The 23,237-nt window shown below is 41.2% G+C and overlaps 1 protein-coding gene across 2 annotated transcripts in view; it reads left to right on the forward strand.

The window, feature by feature from the left end:
• Window positions 1–23,237, forward strand: part of RAD17 (RAD17 checkpoint clamp loader component) — a 31,331-nt gene that overhangs the window by 2,124 nt on the left and 5,970 nt on the right. Inside the window, exons 3-15 of one of the 2 annotated variants that reach the window (XM_074995398.1) lie at window positions 145–414; window positions 1,113–1,196; window positions 5,920–6,076; window positions 6,551–6,687; window positions 8,668–8,720; window positions 8,809–8,934; window positions 9,024–9,093; window positions 9,492–9,603; window positions 13,511–13,702; window positions 17,174–17,259; window positions 17,442–17,588; window positions 18,103–18,249; window positions 19,507–19,627. In XM_074995398.1, coding sequence (XP_074851499.1) covers window positions 145–414; window positions 1,113–1,196; window positions 5,920–6,076; window positions 6,551–6,687; window positions 8,668–8,720; window positions 8,809–8,934; window positions 9,024–9,093; window positions 9,492–9,603; window positions 13,511–13,702; window positions 17,174–17,259; window positions 17,442–17,588; window positions 18,103–18,249; window positions 19,507–19,627 — 1,702 coding nt within the window. The remainder of the gene's footprint in view (window positions 1–144; window positions 415–1,112; window positions 1,197–5,919; window positions 6,077–6,550; window positions 6,688–8,667; window positions 8,721–8,808; window positions 8,935–9,023; window positions 9,094–9,491; window positions 9,604–13,510; window positions 13,703–17,173; window positions 17,260–17,441; window positions 17,589–18,102; window positions 18,250–19,506; window positions 19,628–23,237) is intronic. The other variant, XM_074995399.1, reaches the window with a different exon arrangement.

Genomic DNA, 23,237 nt, shown 5'->3' on the forward strand with positions numbered 1-23,237 from the left:
ATTGGTTGTTACTGAAAATATTTGAGAGAATGTTATTAAATATTTGAAAGATAATGCTAAGTTAGTCAAAGTCAATGAGAGCTGAATACAGATTTAAAATAAAAATTAAAATTCTGAGATTAACCTTAACATATCTTTTGCCAGGTAACAGACTGGGTGGCACCTTCATTTGATGATTTCTTTGGGAACACAAATATTGTATCTAATACCCTTCATGTGAAGTCATGTGGGGATGATAATCAGCATCAGAAGAAAAAAGATCATTCCTCTCTTCCAGAAAAGAGCAAGAAAAAAGTTCTGGCCAGAGGCAAGGGAAAGTCATCTTCAGTAGATCACATTTGTGATCATTCACAACAACATCAAAACCAGTCTCAAAATGAACCATGGGTGGATAAATACAAACCAGGAACACAGGTAAGAGAAGTATTGCAACTGTTGGATGTCATAGGGGACATAAAGTAATTTTTGCACAACTTATCAATTGTTCTACTTCTGCAAAGTAGTCCTACCCAAAGTGCAGCTCTTAAATGTTAGATGGTCTTGCACCAGTGCAAAATCTGAATTATTAGTTGACTGTGCCAACTATCTCTACAGAAGACCCTGGAAAAACTCAGGTTTTAATAACCATTTATTTACTTAGGTTAATATGCAGTCTCAAAATGGGGTACCTTGTGGTATGAACAGTTCATACAATAAGTTGTATCTTAAAGGTACTTAATTTTTGAATTCTGTATCTGTGCAGTAGAATTAAATTGGAAGATGAATAATCAGGGTGATTACAAATCTGCAGAAAAGCATGACAAAATCAGGGGAGTGTTATGCTTTTAAAATAATCCACCTGTGAAATGGCTTTGTCATGTGGGTTAATAACAAACCTAGCTGTACTTCAGGGGTTGTTTCAAGGCTCATCTTTGTTCCTTGGTGCCGTGAAAACTGGTGGGAATTGTAGTAGTCTGGAGGCAATTTGTAATGGACTACTTTTAATTGCTGAGGTAAGGATGTATTTACATTAAGGGTAGCTATGTCATTCTAATAGGAAAACATCTTGGTTGGTGTTTTACACACACGATACTACTTATATTCATTTATCCTGTTCTTTCTCATCATTCTAGAATGAACTTGCTGTACATAAGAAGAAGATTGAAGAAGTTGAAACCTGGTTAAGAGTTCATATATTTCAAAGGCAACCAAAGCAGGTAGTCCTTACATTTTTAATTTTTTTTATTTAATTAAGTTGTAAGAAACTGAATTTACAAGCAAGCATACAAATGACATGAGACCTTTTATAGCTTATATACATCACTGAAATAGAATGAATTATGTTGGTTCATGAGGTTCATTTGGATAAACAGGATGTTTCTTGATGCATATGTGAAGACAAATTGGTTTAATGGGGGGTCTGAAGTAAAGGAGGGCCTCTGTACTTTGTGTATATAAATATGGTGTCTCCCAAAGTACCCAACTTACAAACAAGTTGTTTTCTAAAACTTCATTTTGCAAGCCAATAGTTTGGAACTTAGAATGCATTTCATCTTAGACAAAATGTTATAAATGGTAGTTAGGTTTCCAGGCTAGCCCACACAAGTCTATTTAGCATATAACATAGTTGAAATACTCTATACTTGTAATAAAAAATAAAAATAGTAGGTTTTTACCTAACTTTAAGTGGCAGTGCTTGAGGAAGGGCAGATTTTAATTAGAGAAGGATGAGGAGCTAGTGGGAGATTCTGAAAGGGACTTCTGGACGTCCTTTGGCCACCATCCCACCACCTCTGTAGGGTCTGTGCTAACTTCAGTGACCAGCCCTGTAGCCTGGCTACCCAGGGCCCAGTCACCAGGAGGCAGCGAACAGTGTGAATATGTGCTGGAGGACTCTGGAGGAGCAGTGGGTGGCTGTGCAACTGGTGGCTGCAGAGAAGTGCCACTTTACCTTTCAAAGCACTGCTTCTCTTCAGCTGCTGGCTGCACAACTGCCCCCTTTTCCTGTGTTGTCCTCCAGCCAGCATTTGCATTGCTCACTGCCACCTGTGCCTCTTGCCCGCTCACCTGAGGCCAGTGCTGTCCTTATTCATATGCAGAATAAGAAGCTGTGTAGGGCATCCAAAATTGGGGCACCACTGGGTCTTAATGTCCACTCACCTCTTCTATCCCTGTTTTGTGGCTATGCTTCCTCCAGAGATGATGAGTTCAGGAGTCTCAAAGTCACAACTCACAGGCCGTTTAAGGGACAAAGCATGTTTGGAGTGCAGGGGGCGGGACCTGACAGCTGCTGCTGCCCCATGCCAGGCACCCTGGCAACCCCTTTGAGACCACGTCCCTTGGATGTCAGGGTACAACGGCCAAGAGAGCGCAAGGTGGTGACACGAGGGGTGGGGCTTGGAGGACTGGGATTGGCACATCCTGCCCAGGCCATTAGAAGTCTTTGGAGGGATTGTGAATATACACCAATCTGTAAATGGCCAACAGGATCCTGAATTTGAGATCCCTGATTTAGTTAACTTAAAAATGAAAAACCCTCTCAGACCTATTAGCAGAACACAGAATTTATGAAAGAGCCATTCAAATGGTAATAAAGCCATTTAACAGGCCTTTGCCAACCCCAGGTATATACTATCAGTTTCTGAATTTACTGTGTTAGTCTACAGGACCATGGTTTAAAATTTGCTTTAAAAATATTTCATTAGTGTGCTGTTAAAGATGATAGAATCGCATTTCCAAAAATTGTAATTCCCCCTCCACCGCCATTGGGCACCCGTTCAATGGCACTGCATAGAGCCCCATAAATCCTAAGGATATCTGTGCCTGAGGCTGGAGGTGAGCTTTTGTTTGTATGTGCGGCTGTTGGGAAGTCAGATGTTTATAAGTTGGCAAGTGTTACATGTTCAGTGAAAAAATGGATCCAAGTGACTGATCACTGCAGTCTGAAAGAGCACAAGGTGAAAAGAGCATTACACCGTGAACAAAAAAAGCAGTCCAGTAGCACTTAAAAGACTAACAAAATAATTTATCAGGTGATGAGCTTTCGTGGGACAGACCCACTTCTTCAAATCATAGCCATACCAGAAGAGACTAGAAGTGGGTCTGTCCCACGAAAGCTCATCACCTGATAAATTATTTTGTTAGTCTTTTAAGTGCTACTGGACTGCTTTTTTGTTTTCATAGTATATAGACTAGCATGGCTTTCTCTCTGTTACTACACCATAAACAGTGACTCACATTTGAAAACATGACTTCTGATTCACAGTGCTATGCACAGGTGCTCATAAATGCTTTTGTTGGAAACTGAATATTTTGGGAGTTTAATGCACAAGTTAATTTGTACTCTCTTTGAATATTGAAAGGACTGTTGATGTTTTATTATTAGTATAAAAGTTATTCTAACAATGTGGGCAAGAGCTTTACTTTTCAAACTCCTCTTTTCTTATATCCCTTCAGAGCCTCTTTTCCTAAGAACAGGATTCTGTTTCTCCTTCATCAACAGAATTGTTAACTAATTTCTTACCCATTCCCACCTGCGCAGCTCCACCAACAGTAATGGGGTTGCACAAATGCCACTGAAATCCCAATTTATTCCACAGAATTTATGTTGTTGGTAGGTTAGTGTGCAGGAGATAATCTTGAATTCTATAATGTTGGATTGATTTTTTTGTAGAACTGGTACTTGTAAAAGGTTGTCTTTTTCATAAACTGAGCACATTGATGAACAGTCATTGATACACAAATAACATGTAAGTCTAGATGATGTTTCTGGTCCCTTTTCAGAAATAGAACCAAACTCTAAATGTTCTACCATTTCCTACAGGAACTCTCCAAGTGAAATGTATAATACTAAACTGGATAAAATTTAGACGCAGATACAGCAGAGGGGAACAATTTGATGTTGTCAAGGGGATACTCTAGAGAACCTGAAAAAAGGCCCTATTCCGCATTCCTTGTACATTCAGCATTCCCACTGATGCCAAACAGGAGTTTTTGGCAGTGCTTGGAATAGAGAATGGGGCTTAGGGTATTTTCTATCTCTGATTTTTAATATATTTTTGTGAAAGACCATTTTAAAGCAGAAGTGATCTCAGCATCCTATAGTGAAGGTGTCATTGTATGTATTATTAGCAAAATAGTATTGCAAATAATTGGTTCTATAATGTAGATAATTTTATTTTTCAGACCTATTGCACATCTTATTTGTGACAAAATGCTACAAGGCGTGTGATCATTCTGATTCCATAACTATAGATTTTTTTGCTCAGTGTTTTAAAATGGCAAGTCCACGCCTCCTTTCTTAATATCACAATCCAGAGCAAAATACATAGAAAATATTTACGATAAACTATCGTTTCTTTTCTGTCCACTAATTAGTGTGGCAAATACACAAAGGCTGTGTCTACACTACCACCTTCCTTCGAAGAAGGGATGGTAATTAGGGTGTTGGGAGTTCATTAATGAAGTGCTGCCGTGCATAGGCAGCACTTCATTAAGCAAATTCCACCCCCACCCCCGTGGCAACGTCAAAGTGCCAGGGCAACTTTAAAGTCCCCTTACTCATCAAAATTTTTATGACTGTTTTGCCATGCTTGTTGGTGTGCAAAAGTTTTTTCCATTGCACCTGGGCTCACACGAGGTTTAACACTGGTGTTTGCGTTGGAAAAGAGGGGTGTTGTTTCAGTTTGACAGATTTTTTTTTTCTGTGATTTAAAAAGATCTGCAGTCACCACTAGCCATCAGTGGCCTTCTTTATATAAACTTGCCTTTACTTCATTAGTTATTTTGTGAACCAGACACCCTTCTTAGTTTATTCCTTTTAGCCTCATTTTTTTTATTTTCTGGACCTATTTTCTACTTGGTAGTCAGGCCCTTTCTTTACAATACATTTATTTCCTTATTCAGATGTACACTAACTTGATTTCTTTATTCTTATCCTGCATAATTAAAACAATTTAAAATTTGTGGTGTGCTGGGTTTTATTTTGCCATTTGTGTTAGAATCTTTACTGATACGTCAGGATCTACTAAGGTTCTGTATTGGAATTCTTTAGCATCCCTTATAAATGAGGACCTCTTTTGACACTGAGGGTGCGTCTGAAGTAGCCGGCACAACGTCGAAATAGCACGCGTCATGTCTACATGCGCCATGTGCTATTTCAGCGTTAGGCAGCGAGACACTGAAATCGCTATTCCCATCCAAAGATGGGAATAGTGCCCTACTTTGACGTTCAATGTCGAAGTAGGGCGTGTGTAGACGATCCGCATCCCGCTACTTTGAAATAGCGGAGTCCTCCATGGCAGCCAGCAGCTGAGGGGTTGAGAGACGCTCTGTCCAGCCCCTGTGGGGCTCTATGGTCATGGCATGCAGCAGCCCTTACCCCAGGGCTTCTGGCTGCTGCTGCTGCAGCTGGGGGTCCGTGCTGCATACACAGGGTCTGCAACCAGGTGTCGGCTCTGTGGATCTCGTGCTGTGTAGGCTGTGTGTGTCTGGGAGGGGCCCTTTAAGGGAGCAGCTTGGGGCTTTGCTGGCCCCTTATTTTGACGGGGACCACTTGTGGTTGTGGACGCTCCGCATTTCCTTCCAGGGCGGCTCCTTTCAATGTTCTCCATTGCTACTTCGACGTTGAACGTCGACGGCACCAGCCCTGGAGGATGTATAGATGATATGCGTTTAAGTAGCCTATTTCGATGTTCTTGCATCGAAATAGGCTACTTCGACGTAGTGTGCTAGTGTAGATGTAACCCAAGAGTGGATCTCACTGCAGAATTGAGGCTTAAATATTGCATGCAATGTGTATAAAGCTAACATAATTTTTGATTTTAAAAATCAAATTTTCAATAAAGGAGTGATCTAATACTTCAAAGGAACAGAAATCTTAACCCAGCATTCTCTTCTGTCACCTCTGAGTCTTGGTTTATCATGCTTTTTTTGTTACAGAGTGGCTCTGTTTTAGTCTTAACTGGACCCCCTGGTTGTGGAAAATCTGCAACTGTACATCTATTAGCTAAGAAACTTCATGTTCATGTGCAAGAATGGACCAATCCTATATCTCTAGACTTCAGGAAAGAAGATTTCAAGGATGTGTTTAACTATGGTAATTGTCCCTCAGCTATTTTTATAGTATCTTAACTGTAAATATCTTTAAACCCATTAAATGAGGAATAACTTGAAATTATTTTTGAGAGACTCATGCGAGAAAATATGCTTCACAGAAATACTGTTTATATGTTTGTTCGACATACAATGCCAAATTAATGCCAAAATGCACTATTCTGGTTTTTAGTTTTGTGTTGACAACTAGTGGGTGAAATGCAGTTTAGTGTATAAAGGGTCTGCATAATATCATCAGCATCGCATAAGTCCTCTAGATGAAACTTGAATGTGTCAGAGAGCCTTAGGCAGACCTGATGCCCAGGAGTGGTCTTTACCTTTTAAAAAGAGGTTTGAAATATGCTTGACAATGGAATCTTAAATAGTCATGAACAGAAAATAGTTATTGGATATGATATCCCTTATATATTTTATATTTGGTATAATAAGAGATATTTTTAATGGATTTTCTCTTCAGAATCTAGTTTTCAGATGCTTCCCAGTCAGGCCCAGACTGCTTTCTTTCAAGACTTTCTGTTAAGAGCAAACAAGTATAACAAACTTCAGATGCTAGGGGAATCCACAAAAGCTGATGATAAACTTATTCTCATTGAAGTAAGTACAAACTGTTGAAATTGTTATTTACTTGTACTGTATTACCACAGCACCTAGAGACCCTCGTCATGGACCTGGACGTCCTTGTGCTAGATGCTGTAGTACAAATAAGGAACAAAAAGGACAGTCTCTTACCCCAGAGAGCTTAAGTAGGATTGGAGATAAAAGATCATTCAATACAAACAACACAGTGAAACAACAGTTTGAGCAAGAGGGTGAATACTTTTGGTCCCAGCACACTAAGTGTAAGCATAGTCACGTTTTTGTAGACTTTACAGCAGAGAGGATGAAGGAGTATAATGAGGTACCTTTGTGGGTGTTTATGCGAGTTTCTCAAAGTATGAGGGTCAGCACTTGAGGAAACATGGAGCTGCTTTACCGAAAATTTAACAAGGGGTGGTGGAGACTGACATCCCTGGCCAGTTTGAGGCAGGAGTCAATGTGTGGACCATGAATGAGAGATGATATGCAGGATTAGGGATAGGTTATTAGAGTCTTGAAAATGAAGCCAAGTATCTAATGTTTGATATAATAGAACAGGAAGAACTACAGGAGGGTACAGAGAGAGCAGAGACCGGGGTCAAAGCAATAAAATAGGTAAGTGCTGAATGAATGTGAGTGAGGCAAAACCGCATTTGTGAAGGCCAGCTTAAAAATGTTGCAGTAATTGAGTTAGGAGGTGAGTACCTGGATGATAGTTTTACAGATTGCATAGGTCATGATGAGATTATGGGCCTGAGTGACAGACAAAATGGTGGTCTTTTTGGCAGTAACTGAGGGAGAAGGTAGGCAGGGCTTTAGGGGAGGGGAAGATTAAGAGTTCTGTTTTGGTTGTGTTGACCTTGAAGGTGACGAGTAGGCATCTGTGAGGGTATGTGTGAGGGAGGAGGGGGAGAGGGTGATGTCTTTGAATGGTCATCATAGAGAGAGAGTTGAATGTGTGTTTGCAATTAAATTATCAATAGAAAAGGGATACAGGGACCAAGAACAAATCTGCATGGAACTCTCACAGCAACTCGAGAGGGAGATGAGAAAAATCCTCTGAAGGAACTATTGCAGAGGTAGGAGAAGAACAAGGGAGGACAAGGTTTTAAAAAAAGCGTAGCTGACTGTAACAAGTTGACAATTCTAGAAGGACTGAGAGAGCCATATAAACAGTGCAGGATGAGTTGGTGAGAATCTAAGATGAGATTGGAGGACAGGAACTTTAGACCATGATTCTAGTCTGTGTGTTCAACGAATTTAGAGATGGAAGGGAAAAGAAGCAGTAGGTGGAGAAGCTGGCCAAAGGTGGAATTTTTAAAATGGGAGAGTCTGAAGCCAAGTTTCCTGTAAGTTGCATGGCCATGCAGCTACCTAGTTAGTGCTTTGCAGGTTCTCAAGGCACCTGTCCAAGGCAGGGAGGAGAGCCACACCACCTTCCACCTAACCTGGCCTCTAACTTGCCATGCCGGAAGGAGGGACAGCGTGAACCCAGTGGCTTTCCCTGGCCCAAATGCAACTGTAGCCCAGGCAGCCCAGCCCAAAAGCTCCCCTGCACCTCACCCTCTGCTCCCGCACCCGCCAGAGCCCTTGCACCTTAACCTTCTGTCCCAGCTCTGAGAGCCTTATCCCTAGCTACATCCCCAGAGTCCTCATGCACCTGACCCTCAACACTGCCCCAGGTGTGAGCTCCCTCCCATACGCAGCACCCTTTGGCCCCACCCTGGCCATATTAATGTTATATGCACCAATATGAAGATGATTTGTTAATCCGAGGTGGAGAAAAGGGGCACCAAACCATTGTTTTCTTTTGCTACTTTATTCCTCTGTTAAATTTGTTTTAAAAATTATTTAACTACACATTTATGCAGTTTATAGAGTTTTGGTTGAAGCCAGTGTGGACTGGAGAAAAACCTTTATTTTCATAGATGTTTTTAATTTTCAGTATACTAGCAGCAGATACACTTGAATTTACAGTAATTCATTTCTTTTCAATAGGATATGCCCAACCAATTTTATCGTGACCCTGACAGTTTACATGAAATTCTGAGGTGAGTTGTAAGTAATCTGCTTGTGGGCTGAAGTCCCTAACACCTGCCAATAAACTAGAGCTTGTGACCCTTGTTTCTTTATTTTTAGGAGGTTTGTGCGGACAAGTAGATGTCCCCTTGTATTTATAATCTCAGACAGCCTCAGTGGAGGTAGCAACCAAAGATTACTGTTTCCAAAGGAAATTCAAGAAGAACTGTGTATATCCAGTATTAAGTAAGAGATGATTCATGGCATAACATTGGCCAGAGGACTAAGTAGGAGCCAATCTTTTAATGAAAGGTTTTTCTTATTCAATTTGCTAGTTTTAACCCTGTGGCTCCAACAATGATGATGAAAGTTCTTAATCGAATAGCTGCAGCAGAAGCAAGTATGGTAAGCCACCACAAACTGCTTCCCTTCTACTCGGTGCTAGGATGACAGCAAAATATTTCAGGCTGTTAAATGAAGAATATTAGTTTCTGATCATGTTGTGGTTTCATCACTGTTTTCTTGTAATCCAAGGATCAAACTTGCAAAAGCAGCTTGTTTGCCAGAAGGTAGTGACTTTGGATCCATAGAAAAGGGTTTGATCTTAATTCCTGAGGTGACTTTTGAAAACTCTTGTGTGTGATAAAAGAAGTACCTGGGAAAGCATATAAAGCATATTATTTTCACAATGGTGAAATCACATATGAACTCCCTACTGGCAGCAGTAGGCCTTAGATACTCAGAAAAGTTTTGGAAGTTGTTCTTACATCAGATATTGCAATTATTTTTTCTTTATCTTTTAGAATGGAGAAAAATTTGTGGTCCCTGATAAAAGCTGTTTAGAATTGATTTGTAAAGGCTGTTCAGGTGATATTAGAAGTGCAATAAACAGTCTTCAGTTTTCGTCTTTGAAAGGTAAATATATAGAACTTTTTCAGCTCAAGTATATAGGGTGGTATCTAAACAATTCTATGGCAGATGTGCTTTGTTGGTTTTTTATCCCAATTATTTCAACCTTGCAGAAAACCCTCTCCAGACCTACGGTGTGCTGTGGAGGAATTCTTTGCATACTATTGTTGTCTTTTTTTTTTTTGGTACCTTAATTTAATACTGGCATAAGCGCAAGAATGTTTCTTAAGATTAACCAACTAGACTCTGAAATTAATACCTAGCTTTGGAGAAGTGAAGTAGAGGTTTAAGATTTTTGAGTAACTGAAAGAAGACCCAAATGCATATTTCCATATCTCAATGGAAAATCTGAAACAGATGAGAATTTTTCAAGGTAACATGCACAAAAAATATGACTTGGCTTTGTAAAAGTGAAAGTGTAGGAGTTGCAGTTCACTTTAAGAACTCATAGATGGTGCCAGTGTAATTCTTCAAAACTGGCTAGGTAGTCAAAATGTGACTTTTATCTGAACAGAATAAACATAATGATAGGCCAAACATTAAGATATTTGTATAAGCTTTAAAGCTTCTGTTTCTCACCAACAGAATTTGGTTCAATGAAAAATATTACCTCATTCAAACTTGTTTCTAGAGTAGACTTGTTACCATCTATTCAATTATTTGCTACCATCTCAAATTTAAATAGGCTGTCTACACTAAAGAAATAACTTCAAAGTTGCTTTCTTTGAAGTACAACTTTGAAGTAAACAACTTCGAAGTTGAGTGTCTACACACACCCTACTTCAAATTTAAATTTTGAGGTAGGGCACTACTCCATTCCCAGGAATGGAGTAAGAACTTCAAAGTTGGGCTCCCTACTTCAAAGTTAACTTGGAAGTAAGGGAAAATGTGTGTTTTACTCTCTGCTGGCTACATCAATGTAGTGCCTAACTTCAAAGTTAACTGCTAGTGTAGATGCATCCATAGTGTGTTGCTTGATGTGTTCAACAACTGTGATAGCACATGCCACAAATTGGGATTTTCAGTTTTCTTCTTCGAGGCCAACATTGAATACTTTAGAAATTTCCTCCTATAACAAACAACAAGCAAAGAAATGTAATTGTTCAGGGTTTACTGCATCTTAATTTGCCTTTAATTGTACTTTTTGAAGGATTTGCATAACATCTGAAATGTATACTGTTGTCTCTAGCTTGATAATTTGTAGTTTTTTTTCTTCTGGTCATTGATATTCAGAGTAAAAGTTAATGTTTTTGTCTCTAAAATATTCAGTGTTGTGGTTTGAATAGGCTGCATACATTTCATAGGGAAAAACCCCACCACTAAATGTATAAGGAAAGTGAGAAGGTAACTTTTCAATATAAAGTTAGCTGGTCAAAATCAGAGTAACAGTTTGGTATTAGTAGTTACCAACAAGTCTGTGATTAGCATTAGGCGAATATCAGAAAAACGTATGTAAAGTTCTGAGATTGACTAATAGACTGCAAGGGTTGGTAATGAAATATGGACTGTAGGTTATTTAAATCTTAAAATTACAAGCTTATGTATGTAAAACTTCATTGCAATAGACTCTGCATACAAATACACTTATGGAAAAATGAGTGAGGGTTACAAAGAAAACTTTGGAGAAGTGGCAAAAAATATTGCACAAGGAAGTTCTATTTGTTGTTCAGTACAAGAAAAATAATTCAGAGACCTTTATCGCTATGCTAGTAATTATTTGGTTTTGCTAATCTCTGTTGTATAGAATATGAAGAGAAGAGCAATTGATTGAATTTGGTGGGAATTTTTCAACTATTCACTTACACTGCCTTAACATGAGAGTCAACAGGTAACAGCCCTGTCATGAATAAGTGCAGGGAAAGGGGTAATGTCTTTCTGATGTAACTTGAGCTCAGGTGAGCCACTGGGAGTGGAGTGACTTTTCTGAACAGAGAACAATTCCAGTTTAAAGGGGTCTTTTGTTTGCTGAGGAGACAGAGAGAGAGAGACGTGAGGGAAAAGGATGTCTGAATCCCAAAAAATATCCTGGTCATCTCAAAATCAGCCATAGATATGTAAGTAGAAGGGAAATGTATAGTTAGATGTGATCAGATATGATTATTTTGAATGTGGTTGGACTGGCTATCTCTGTTTTCTTGTTGCCTTTTTTGTGGTTTTTTTTGTTGTTGCTTTGACATGATGTTTTTCCCCTTGTAACTGTTAAGCTGAATCTCAGGGAAGTATTTTCTCTGCATGCAACCCCATGATTTATTTTCTCTTGATTTGTGAATAATTTTTTCTTTTTAACAATTGATCTGATATCTGTGGTCTGACCAAGGGTCTGTGAATGTGTATGCTTTGGGCTAGAAGGCCAGCTACTAAATTACAGTTCTTTGTTCTAAGTCTTCTGTGAAGGGAGGGTTAAGAGCTTGGGGGTATCCCTATGGAAAGATAGTCTCAGGTGTGTCTTTCTGAATTAAGTGGTTTTTTTTAACCTGGCTGGTAGTGGCATATTGTCGAGGGGATCCATGACCTTGGGAAGTTTTAAAGTCAATCCTGTGTATAGGCAAGGTGTTGTAAGTTTTTGTGGGCTTCCACTTTCTGCACTCGGAGTGCCAGAGTGGAGACAGAGCCCTGACAAGCCCTTCAAGTGACTTTACAGTGGCTTTGTGTACGTGGCATGCTGCTGCTTGCAGGGTCATGCAAATAAGGGCACGTGACAATGCGAATGAAGCTCTCATTTACCAATCATGTGCCTCCTTTGCATACTCTTGCGTGATCACTGTCCTGGCAAAGGCTTCAAGTCACCACAAAACAAGCCACGTAAACAGAGGTCTGTCAACCAAACCCTCCCCTCCCCTTGTTGACAGCCCTTTATCTCTGACAAAAATGAGGGCTAAGGGTCTATCAACAAGGGAAGTTTTGGTCGCAAGACCCCCATCTACACGGCTTGTTTTGTGGTGACTGAAGCCTTTGCCGGGACAGTGATCACATGAGAGTATGCAAAGGAGGCACAAGATTGGTAAACGAATGCCTCATTTGCATTGTCGAGTGCCCTCATTTTTATGACCTTGCTGGCAGTAGCATGCGCTGTAGATACAACCCAGGAGTACTATCCCACATTAGATTCTTCATGGCATTCAGAATTTTGTAACAAACATTGTAGTATAACTCACCTCATAGCCATAAAATAGAAATAATAAAATTTGTCAAGTAGTAACAGTAATGGAGATATTGATAATAAATAGACAAGACAGAGCAGATAAATAAATAGAAATCTGGCTCTTCTTGATTATTTGGATATACAATGTTTATCTATCACCCAGAAGCAATAGACTGTTGGAAGGCACACAGGAAGAGAAGAGTCAGTTAGTCTCTCTTTTTATTGTCTACTCGGACTAGCATGTTACACACAAGATTCAAACATATGATAGATTGATGATTAAATGGAGTGTGACTGGCCTGTTGCAAATATGAATCCTGGGACATTTTAACAAGGAAAAAATGTCAAACTGTGTTTCTGGGAAGGATTTTGTACTTTTTGTATCATGTTCATATATGTGAAAGGTTCCATTAAAATAATTACCAAAAAGGCAGGCTAGGAGATTTTAATGAGTAAGTTTGTATGCTTAGTTTTTGAGTGGGCAGTCACTGAAACAAGCATTTTGACATGTCAGTATTAGCCTACTATGCAAATATGGAACAAGACACTGACTTAAGAGCTTATGTAGCAGAGTAAATTAAACTTTGTGCTTGTATCCATTGCTTATTATTAAATAGGAAACACACTAAAATCCATGAAATAGAAGAATTATTTGTTTCAAGATACAAATCAGTCACTGAATAAGGGGGTTAATAAAGTTCTGAAAAGTAACGGTTCAGGAGCTCTCCCTTTTTATTTCACCAGTCTCTGGTTGTTCTGTTGCTTTGATAGAACACTCATCAGAGAATGTGTGGCCAAGGAAAAAAGGAAACTCAAACTTAAAATGTCATACAGAAACATCCAGAGCCAAGAAGAAAAAGACAGCTGATAAGAGCTCAGAAAACCAGGAGATACAAGCTATTGGTGGCAAAGATACCTCCATCTTTCTTTTTCATGCTTTGGGGAAAATACTTCACTGTAAAAGTAAGAGGACTTTATTTACCTATATTCATTGTCTAAATGTGAAACAATTAATGATCTGTAGGTAGCCATTGGATTTGCAAATCTGTTTATTAGAATGACCTATAAATCAACTATTGTTTTAGTGTGGGGTGGGGACCCTTATAAGGGTCAGGGCCACTGACCAATAGAAAAATCAGTCAGGGACCATACAAGTGAGAAGCCAAAAAAAAAACAAAAAACACCCCTCACTGACATGGTCTCCAACTGAAACAAACAAAAAGAGATTCCACTTGCGCAACAGGAGGGACAGGGCTAAAAATATTTTGTGGTTCCCTCTAGGCTTTGAGGTGTGGCCAAAAATGAGGGTTTCAGTATGGGAAGGGGCTGCCAGGAAGTGAGCTTGGAATGTTGGGGTCTAGGTGGGAGGAAGGGCGCAGAAGTGGCTGTGGGCGGCAGGGTCTGGAACAGTGGTAGGGTGGCGGTCTGAACTGTGGGCAGGGAGCCTGAGCTGGTGGGGGTCTCAGCGGTAGGGGTGTAGAAGAAGACGGGGATGAGAGGCCTAAGCAGGAGAGAGCACAGGAGCAGGGTGGGAACAGGGGTCTGCGTGAGAGGGGCTTCAGGGTCTGGCAGATAGGGGGCACTTATTCAGTGCAGCATCCGCATCATTCTGAGGCATTGCCTCCCAATTGCTCTGATGGGCTGTGATTCCAACCAATCAGAGTGGCAGGAGAAAAGCCTCTCCAGACAGCGTTTCTCAACAATGCTATTCCCCCAGCCAGGGGACGGGAATGGTAGTGCATGAAGCTGCTGCTTCTCCCTGCTAGGCAGAGCCCATGAGCTGGATCCAGCCCCAGCTTGTCTGACTCTGGCTTGTGAGGCTCAGGGCTCCACTCCCTGACCCTGCAGTGGCCAGATGCATGTGGCGGAGGAGCAGCCCCAAGTCTTGGGGCTGGATCCAGACAAGCCACAGGCCAGATCTGGACAACAGGGGTTCCCCACCCCAGTTTAATCAGTAGCGATAGCATAAAGAGCTTAGCAGTTGAAGCAACAATTTTATTTCCCGTAGCTTGGACTATCATTCGCTGTTCACATTCAGTGGGTAAATTAATGCACACTTCAGAAAAGCTTTCCTGTGTGAATATAGTAAAAATTATATAGTTATAACTCCATCTAGTGATTCGGATGTTATTGTGAGTCATGAGGAAAATATGGGATGGGTAGCCTTCAGAACTGTGTGATGAGACAGTTGCCTTATAATATAAAAACTACTTTTTCATGTGATATATAATTTATGTGAAAGGGTGTTCTTTGTAGCAGCTCGCATTTTCTCTTAATACTGACTTTATTTTACAGCTCCTATAGAAGGATCTTGCTAGTGTCAATCCACTGCTATTTCCCTGACTCTTGTGCTTTTGCTGCTACCTTTGCCTTCTCACTTCACACCCATCAACCCCATTCACTCTTACCGGGTGCCTTTCCCTTTTCCTTCTAAGGATTACATTTGCTACTTCCTCTCTGGGCTGTTAGCCTTTTCCCTATGCCCTCATTAATTTTTCTGCCGTATTACAATTAGCTTTCCATACATATGAGCTCTTTAAAACTTACTTCCTTGTGACCTCTACAATTAAACACCCTGTAAACTGTTCCTCCTTACTACGAACCACCGTTTCCTCCTGCCAAAGTAGCTTTCCTCCTCCTTATGGTGATTCCTGTTTAACCTTCTCAAGAGCAGCTTTGCCTCTTGCTCATCTGAAGTAGTTTGTCTGCAGACACGGCAGATGGGTTTGTACCATTTTAAAAAGTTATCATTTATTTATTTTTGTAATACTTTTATCCTGGAGTACCTCCTAGAGATGTACTTTGTCAGAGCCCAATTATGCCTGGTGCTGTACAGATGTCGGAAACCAAGTCTCTGCCCAAAGGGACTATGAGGAAATTGTGAGTTTTAAAAAATACATTTTCCAAGTGGTTGATAACATCACAAATAATCTAGAATTGGGGCTGTCCAGGGATTTAAAAAAAATGAATGGCAGTTAATCACATAATAAAAAAAAACACAGTTAATTGCTCAATTATACAGTAATAGAATGCTCTTTAAATATTTTGGATATTTTCCAGCTTTTCAAATATTTTTATTTAAATTCTAACACACAGTACAGAGCTTACTGTGCTCACTTTAATTTTGATTACAAATATTTCCACTGTAAAAACAAAATAAATATTTTTCACTTAACCTGACAAAAGTACCGTAGTGCAATCTCTTTATCATGAATATGGAACTTACATATATAGAATTCTGCATACAGAAAAAAGGCATTCAAAAACAACATCAAACTTTAGAGCCTACAAGTCATTCCTACTTCTTGTTCAGCCCATATCTAAGGCTATGTGTACACTAGAGTGATCTAGCAACAGAAGTTACTGTTGGATGGTATCACACGACAAAACTTCTGTCAACAGATTGTGGCCAGACTGCAAAGCGGATCAAAAGAGCGATCCACTCTGTTGACAGAGTGTGGCTGGACTGCCCAACTGCTCTATCAGCAAAATGGATAACCAGAAGCACAGCAGACAGGGCTGCCTGGTGTCCCGGCAGCTGGCTTACTGGCAGACTAGCTTTTTGTCGACAGAGGTGTTTTGCCTTATGGGGAGAGCAGCAAAGTGCTGCATTCTGTTGATTTACTGCCAACAGAAGGCCTTGGGACTATGGATACATCCTGGGTTTTGTCGACAAAACACCAGTTTTGCCAGCATAACTCTCCAGTGTAGACAGCCTAAGAGAAATAAGCTTGCCTATGCGTGCAGGAGGTAATGCTACCAGAAAGTAACAACAGGCATTCACAGAGCTCCACTGTAGGCAGCATATTTTTTGCAGTAATTTTTGTGAGGTAACGGTAATAAATTAACAGTCCTACCCATAATGTAACTAATACCATATAACTGACTGTGTAGTATAGGTTAATTAATCAATAATGTTTGGATCGAGCATTTCCTTGCAATTCAAGTCAATGGTGGTTAATCTAAGCAGTTATTAGCTGCCAGGAAATATCTAATGAAAATGCCATTGTTTTTTAAATCAAGAAGGTGTAAAGCAAATATAATATTGTTCAAGTGCTAAAGTTAACAATTTTAGAGTATTTTGCCATGGACATGGTAAATTAACAGAAGGGGGAGTGTGCTAATTCACTAAAAGCTTGAGGGGGTGCACTTCTGCTTTTGCCAGCAGTGACTTTGGGCCTAGGCTTATCCTTGCAATTAAGAAGCAACAAAGTAACCAACAAGAAAATAAGACTTCATTCTCAGCATTCTATAAAGCTGAAAATCTCATCATTTCATTAAACATTTTCAGCTGTATCGCTACTCCCTCTTTCCCATCATAAATTAAATATGAAATGTGAGTTTACTTTTGGTTTACGGTTATGTTCAGTACAAACAACTTTTTTTTATGTTTTAATATTGAAGACTTTTTGGGATTCTTTCATTTGTTTATAGGAGAACCACTATCTGATTCAGAATTTCCTCGGTTACCTTCTCACCTATCCAAATACGAAAGAGACACTTTACTTGTACAACCTGAGGTAAAAACCTTTATTAATCATTTCATTTCAATTAATATCAGTTACTGGTATTTATGCAGTTTTGTCATTTACTGTGTGTATAATTATAAATGCATTAATAATGAACATGACTTTACACTTCTTTTCACATTGTATGGAATGTAGACTTATTTGTTTTTGTTTTTTTTTTTTTAATTAAATAGGATATTGTAGAAAAGTCACACGTGCCTGGAGACCTATTTAATTTATATCTTCACCAAAACTATGTAGATTTTTTCACCGATATAGATGATCTTATGAGAGCCAGTGAATATATGAGTACTTCTGACTTCCTCTGTAGTAACTGGAATGTAAGTTTGATACATTTTCCTTCTTAATTTTCTTTATCCATGAGACACATCTGTGCATGCTTACTGATTTTATAATAAAAGAAAAAAATAGGATTTTTACTATTATAAACATTTCAATTTGTCTAGAGCTATGTAAGTCTAACTCTCCTGGGTGTGCAGGAAAGATTGTTTCTGCATCTTAAACTATTTTAAAAGTGTACATAGTAAGGAGTTGTATGCATTCGTATTATGCTTTGTATTAATATTTCCCACAACATACAATAAATATGATGTACAAAATATTTGCCTGAAGTGCTGTCCATGTAGGATTGTGGTGAATATATTTAAAATATTGATTGCAAGAGTATGCCTTTCACTTGAAATACCTAAGATAGGTAATACTTTTATCCTTTAATGAGTGTTCCAAAACATGGATGAGTAGCTGCAAATTTACAGCAGTATTTTCTCACCTTGGTAGTCTTCCACACTAATTGAGCAAAATTCACAATTTGTATAATATCATGTTTTGTTTTAGTCACGACCTACACTCAGGGAGTACAGTGCATCTGTGGCCACAAGAGGTGTCATACATTCAAATACTGCTAGAGCCTTTGCCCATTGCCAAGGAGGAATGGGTTTTTGGCCTTTTCATAAACCCCAATGGTTCCTAATCAATAAAAAGGTAACTATTTCACATTTAAGATAGTTATGTTTAATAGGGATAGAACAGTTAACCTGGTTAAACCATTCAAATAATATCATTTAACTGTTTAATAGACGGGGTGGAGGGCCACGATCGCCTACACTAACCAGCATGGCACAAATCAATGAACCAGTTTTTAAAAGGCTGGTGCAGAGCAGCTGGGAGCCACCAGGGCTGGGGTCCTGCCAGCCAGCCCACTGCATTCTGAGGGCTCATGAAATACATCCTGCTATGGGCACTGCTGCTTTAGCTCAACTGGCTGTGGCTGGCATCCTGCTGACCTGGCTGCCATGCTGGAGGTAGAGGGCTGCTCTGGCCAGCCCAGCCTTCCAGTAAGTATGCCAGTAAGGTTAATGCCTGCGGAATTGCCCGTTAATCTTTTACATACCAAATGTTTAAATGTAGGAATTTAATTTATCTGATTTGTTGGGTTGTTAATGGGATTATTCATGTTAAAAACGGTATGCTAAAATATAGGTGTATACAAGCATCTCTTCTTAAAAAGTTCAGTAGTTGTTTTCAGATGCAGCTTTAAATAACGTGTTTTCTACTAATTAGAAAATAATTAGAAGTCCCTGAAGGCAGCCTGTTTTCCACCTAAAATGAGTGTATTTCTGAGATCCTTGAAATCCAAGTTGTTAAAGTGCAAATTAGAGCAAAAGATTTATAGCAAAGTATGCTGTAAATTAAGTCAAACTCATGCCCCTTAAGCCATCTTAGTCTGATTTGTAAGGTGGATAATTGATTCCTTCATTACTGCTGTGTCTTATGTGTCTGTGATCAACAGCCCAATTATAAGATTACAAAGGCTGTTGAAAAAATGTGTACTTAATTTATATGGTCCTTTATCGTGTTTGGCAAATAGTGTTGACCTGAATGAAGCATCCTTTAATTCACTTTTGGGAATTCTCAGGAAATTTGCAAGAGAAATACAAGATCGAGTTGAAGTAAATAAACAAAACCAAAAATGTTAAGTTTTTAATTAAACCTGGTGGCTTGTGTTTTGTCTTAAACCTCAATCCTTAACAGCTGTTTGTCAAACAATCCAGTAGGCTAGGGTACAGTTTATGACACTATTTTTGTATGGTGTAGAATGTTTGGGGATGCATTTATGACATGTAAAATAACCTATGTAACTATGTGGACAAAGAGCCACAACACAGAGGTTGTGATTTCTTTTGAGCTTAAGTAACCTTGCAGGTAATATGTTTTTCACTATTTTCACAACTCTTACAGTATCAAGAAAACTGCCTTGCTGCAAAATCTCTATTTTCAAGTTTCTGCTTGCCACCTGTATGCCTTCAGACCCAACTGTTGCCTTTTCTTGCCATGCTGACAAATCCAATGAGAAACCAAGGTAGTATCAACATCTTTTTTTTTTTTTTTTTAACTTTTTAAAAAAGTTTAAATTTCTATCCCTAATACATATGGAAGTTCCTTGTGAGCCAAAATCTGAACAGTCTGCAGTGTTAAAACAACATATTGTGGAATAAATACATGAGTATAAGACTTCCAGATCTATTTTTCGCAGCTTCATTTCAAGCCCATAATGCTTTATTGACTTACAGTTCCTTAAAAGCTATTTTGTAATAAAATATTTTACACTAAAAGGATTTAAAAAATCCATTTACATATGTGAGTGTTTTATAATGCACCATAAAAACACATGGTGCTTTACATACATATGAAACAATGATGGATGATTTCCCCCCCGCCCCCCCCCCAGGAAAAAAGGTGGTGGCACTCAAACCCCAAACACATCTCTTCTTCTCCCCTCCCCGAACCTGCCACTAGGCTTGGTTTGCGGTGTTCTTCCAATGAAAAAGTCCTGACAGTGATAGTGTGCTGAAAATTCTATAATCTACAAGTTATTTAAGAGCAGATTAGATAGACATCTATCAGGGATGGTCTAGATGGTGCAGGGGACTGAACTCAGACTTCTCGAGGTCCTTTCCAGTCTAGTGTTCTATGATTCTATGGTAATCTAAGGGCCTGATCCTTCTCCCTGTGTGTATTTCCTCTCATTTCAAACATTAAGGATTAATATTTTTTAAGACAGGACCCTGTATGTCCTGCATGTTGTCCTACAGGTTGTGGACATTCACAAGTTAGGTGCTGGTCAAATACATTGTAATTACTTGGATTGTAAGCCATGTGGAAGACAGATTTTGTACTGTTCATGCAATGCCTGTGTGATGTAGCGGGGGATACGTGTGTGGCTCACAGAGGGTGTGGGGCTCCTGTTTACAGTAACCCAGGTGACACCTTTGGACTGCAGACAAAGGAGAAGGTGGAGCCTGACAGGTTTGCATTGGAACTGGGAATTGGAAAGCAGTTAGTCTGGACTGGGGGAGTGAGAGAGAGACAAAGTAGGTGGGGGCAAGGCCCCAGCTCCGGGGGCCCCTTGGGGTCTCCTCTCCCCAACATGGATTGGACTGACTGTCCCTGCCTGCTGCACTGATTCTTCAGTAAGACGCTGTGTCCTGTCAGCTAATAAACCCACTGTTCTCCTGCTGAGTGGGAGTCACTTCTGCCTGCAGACAGGGTGCAGAGTTTGGGGACCCCTGAACCCTATCACACTGGTGTCCAGAGTGGGATGTACTGCACCCCGAGGATGGAGCATCCAGCAGTAAGTGACTGGGGCACAGGAGGAAGAAGCGGGGCTAGCAAGACCCAGGTGTGCTGACGGGCAGTGAGGTCCAGTTCCCCAAGGCAGAGGGGCCTGTGGCTGAACCTGAGCAACTGCATTCATGGTCCTCGAGAGGGGGTGTCACATCTGAGGAGGGGTTACTCCTGGGAGTCCACTGGAATTAGTCCCAGAAGGCAGAGGGGCCTACAGCCTAATCCCTGGGAATGTGTGACCCACAAGGAGTCTGGCACACTGAAGGGATTCTTCCAGGAATCATGGGTGCAGTAGGCATCGGTCTGTGAGCCTGCAACCATGCTCAGCAACTCCGCTGTGAAGCAGCAGCGCCTTGAAACTGAATTGAGATTAAAGTAACTGGACAAGGCAGCATGAATGTGCAATGGCAGAACTGAGGGTTAAGAAAACTGCAGTGGTGAGCCTAGATTGGGGCTGGGAACCCTGGACTGCATGGAGCTCTGAACCGAGTGGCCTGCCACAGTTTAAGGAGGGAAAGGAGCGATTCCAACCCATTGTCTACTACGGGCCAAGACAGACCTGCAAAGAGTTTTCTAGGCCTGGGCCAAGGAAGGGTGCCTGTGTGTCTGGGCAGGAAAGCAGCTTGGCCACTGGGAATGGCAAGTTGTCTGTCTGTGAGAGAAGCTGCCTCACCTTCTGAGCATGTGCCTGAGACCAGCCGGGGGCTGGGACAAAGGAGAGAGTGTCTCCAATTGTCCCTCTGTGTTGAACAGCAGCAGCATACCTGGGGAGAGAGCAGAACCTGCATTTGAAAAAGGTGCCAACAAGGAAACTAGTCCATTGTCTGAGGAAGACTCCCTGCGCCTGGGGTGGCTGGAGAGGAAGCCTGGAAAGACCATTCTATGTGTGACTCTGAATCCAGCCAGGGAGGCTGGAAGAGAGGGAATGTGTCTGGGATGGGCAGTGGCATCCCTCATAAGGATGCTGGTCCTTGGTGCAAGAAAGGGTGCTTCTGCTTCTAGGGAAGTGAATCCTTTGTGTGAGCCTGTGGGGGCTTGAGATGGGGCCAAGATCCCAGAGTTGGATCTGAGTGCAGCTGAAGCCCAGAGGGGAAGTGGGCCTACCTCTGTGTCTCTCAGGCAGGATGATGCTTTAATTCAGTCTGATCCAGTTAGTATCATTAGGGAATCCCAGAGACCAGACAATTCTGGTACTTGTTTGTTTGAAAGGCCGTGTGCTCAGGCTGTGTGCTGATTGGCTGAGTGGTAGTCAGAGGGAGGGGCTCTCTCAGGTAGGCCAGAGCTCTAAAGCCCTGCTGGCAAGCAACCAGGGAGCATGCAAACAGGGTGGTTGCTAACAGGAGGGAGCTTTGAGAGGGGAGTTTAGAGGGGGAGCTTAGAGAGAGCTAGTTACTACTTCAGGTGTAAGAGGCAGCATCATCCCCAACTGCTGGCTGGAGCTGAGGGACCTGCTGCAGCATGAAGAGCAGGGGCGGGGGAGGTGAGATCGAGGGATGTCAGTGGTGGGAAAGTGGTTTGGGGGCGTGTGGTACAGCTGTGAGGATGGCAGCGCCCACAGAGGCTGCTTGCGGCGTGCTGGCTCAGATTGCATGGCTTCCAGGCCCAGTCCTGCGCTCCCTGCATGCACGCGCCGCACCAGATCTGTGGGGTTCCAGGGACAGCCGTAGCCAGAAGAAGAGTTGGTGGCTTTGGGTGGGACCCAGGGTGTGGCTGGGCTGCGAGATCAGCGCCTTCCTGGAGGACGTGGGGCTGCAGCAGCGTGTGGCCAGGTGCAGAGAGGCCAGGGGAAGGGGGACCTGGGGGCAACGAGAACTGATAGGGGGCAGTGTGGTGCAGTCGGGAGTCATGGGAGTGGATGGGGGGAAGAGGAGACAGGGAGGGAGGATCTGGCGGGTGATGGTAGCTGATGAGAGGCAGAGGGGTGGGGAGGAGGGTCCTGGGGAGGCGAGGTGGTCGTCACGGGGAGCTTTGGGGATATGTGGCACCAGGGAGGTGCACGAGGTAGTGGGACCGTACCCACGTTTTCCATGCCCCACTGCCTTGTGGGTTATCCTGGAAAGGTGCAAGGCTAAGGGAGTAAACCCTGACAGAAAATCCGGAGGGGAGTCCTAAGGCGGTTCTGTGCCAACTTCTGGCATTGACTCAGCTAAACTTGTAACATTTCATTTGAGATTTACACAAAATAAGTGGAATCTTCAACAGTTCCATTTTTTCTGTTTTCTGGCAGATTGTAGAAAGTATGGGAAATATGGGGCCACTTCGTTCTGGAGGCTGATGGCAATGTCAGTCATTTTATGTAGAATACAATGACTTGTGACGTTATCACAAAGCTCATTGTTTGGACA

The sequence above is a fragment of the Carettochelys insculpta genome, chromosome 5 (assembly GCF_033958435.1).
Source record: "Carettochelys insculpta isolate YL-2023 chromosome 5, ASM3395843v1, whole genome shotgun sequence".
In the NCBI taxonomy this organism is placed as follows: domain Eukaryota; kingdom Metazoa; phylum Chordata; order Testudines; family Carettochelyidae; genus Carettochelys; species Carettochelys insculpta.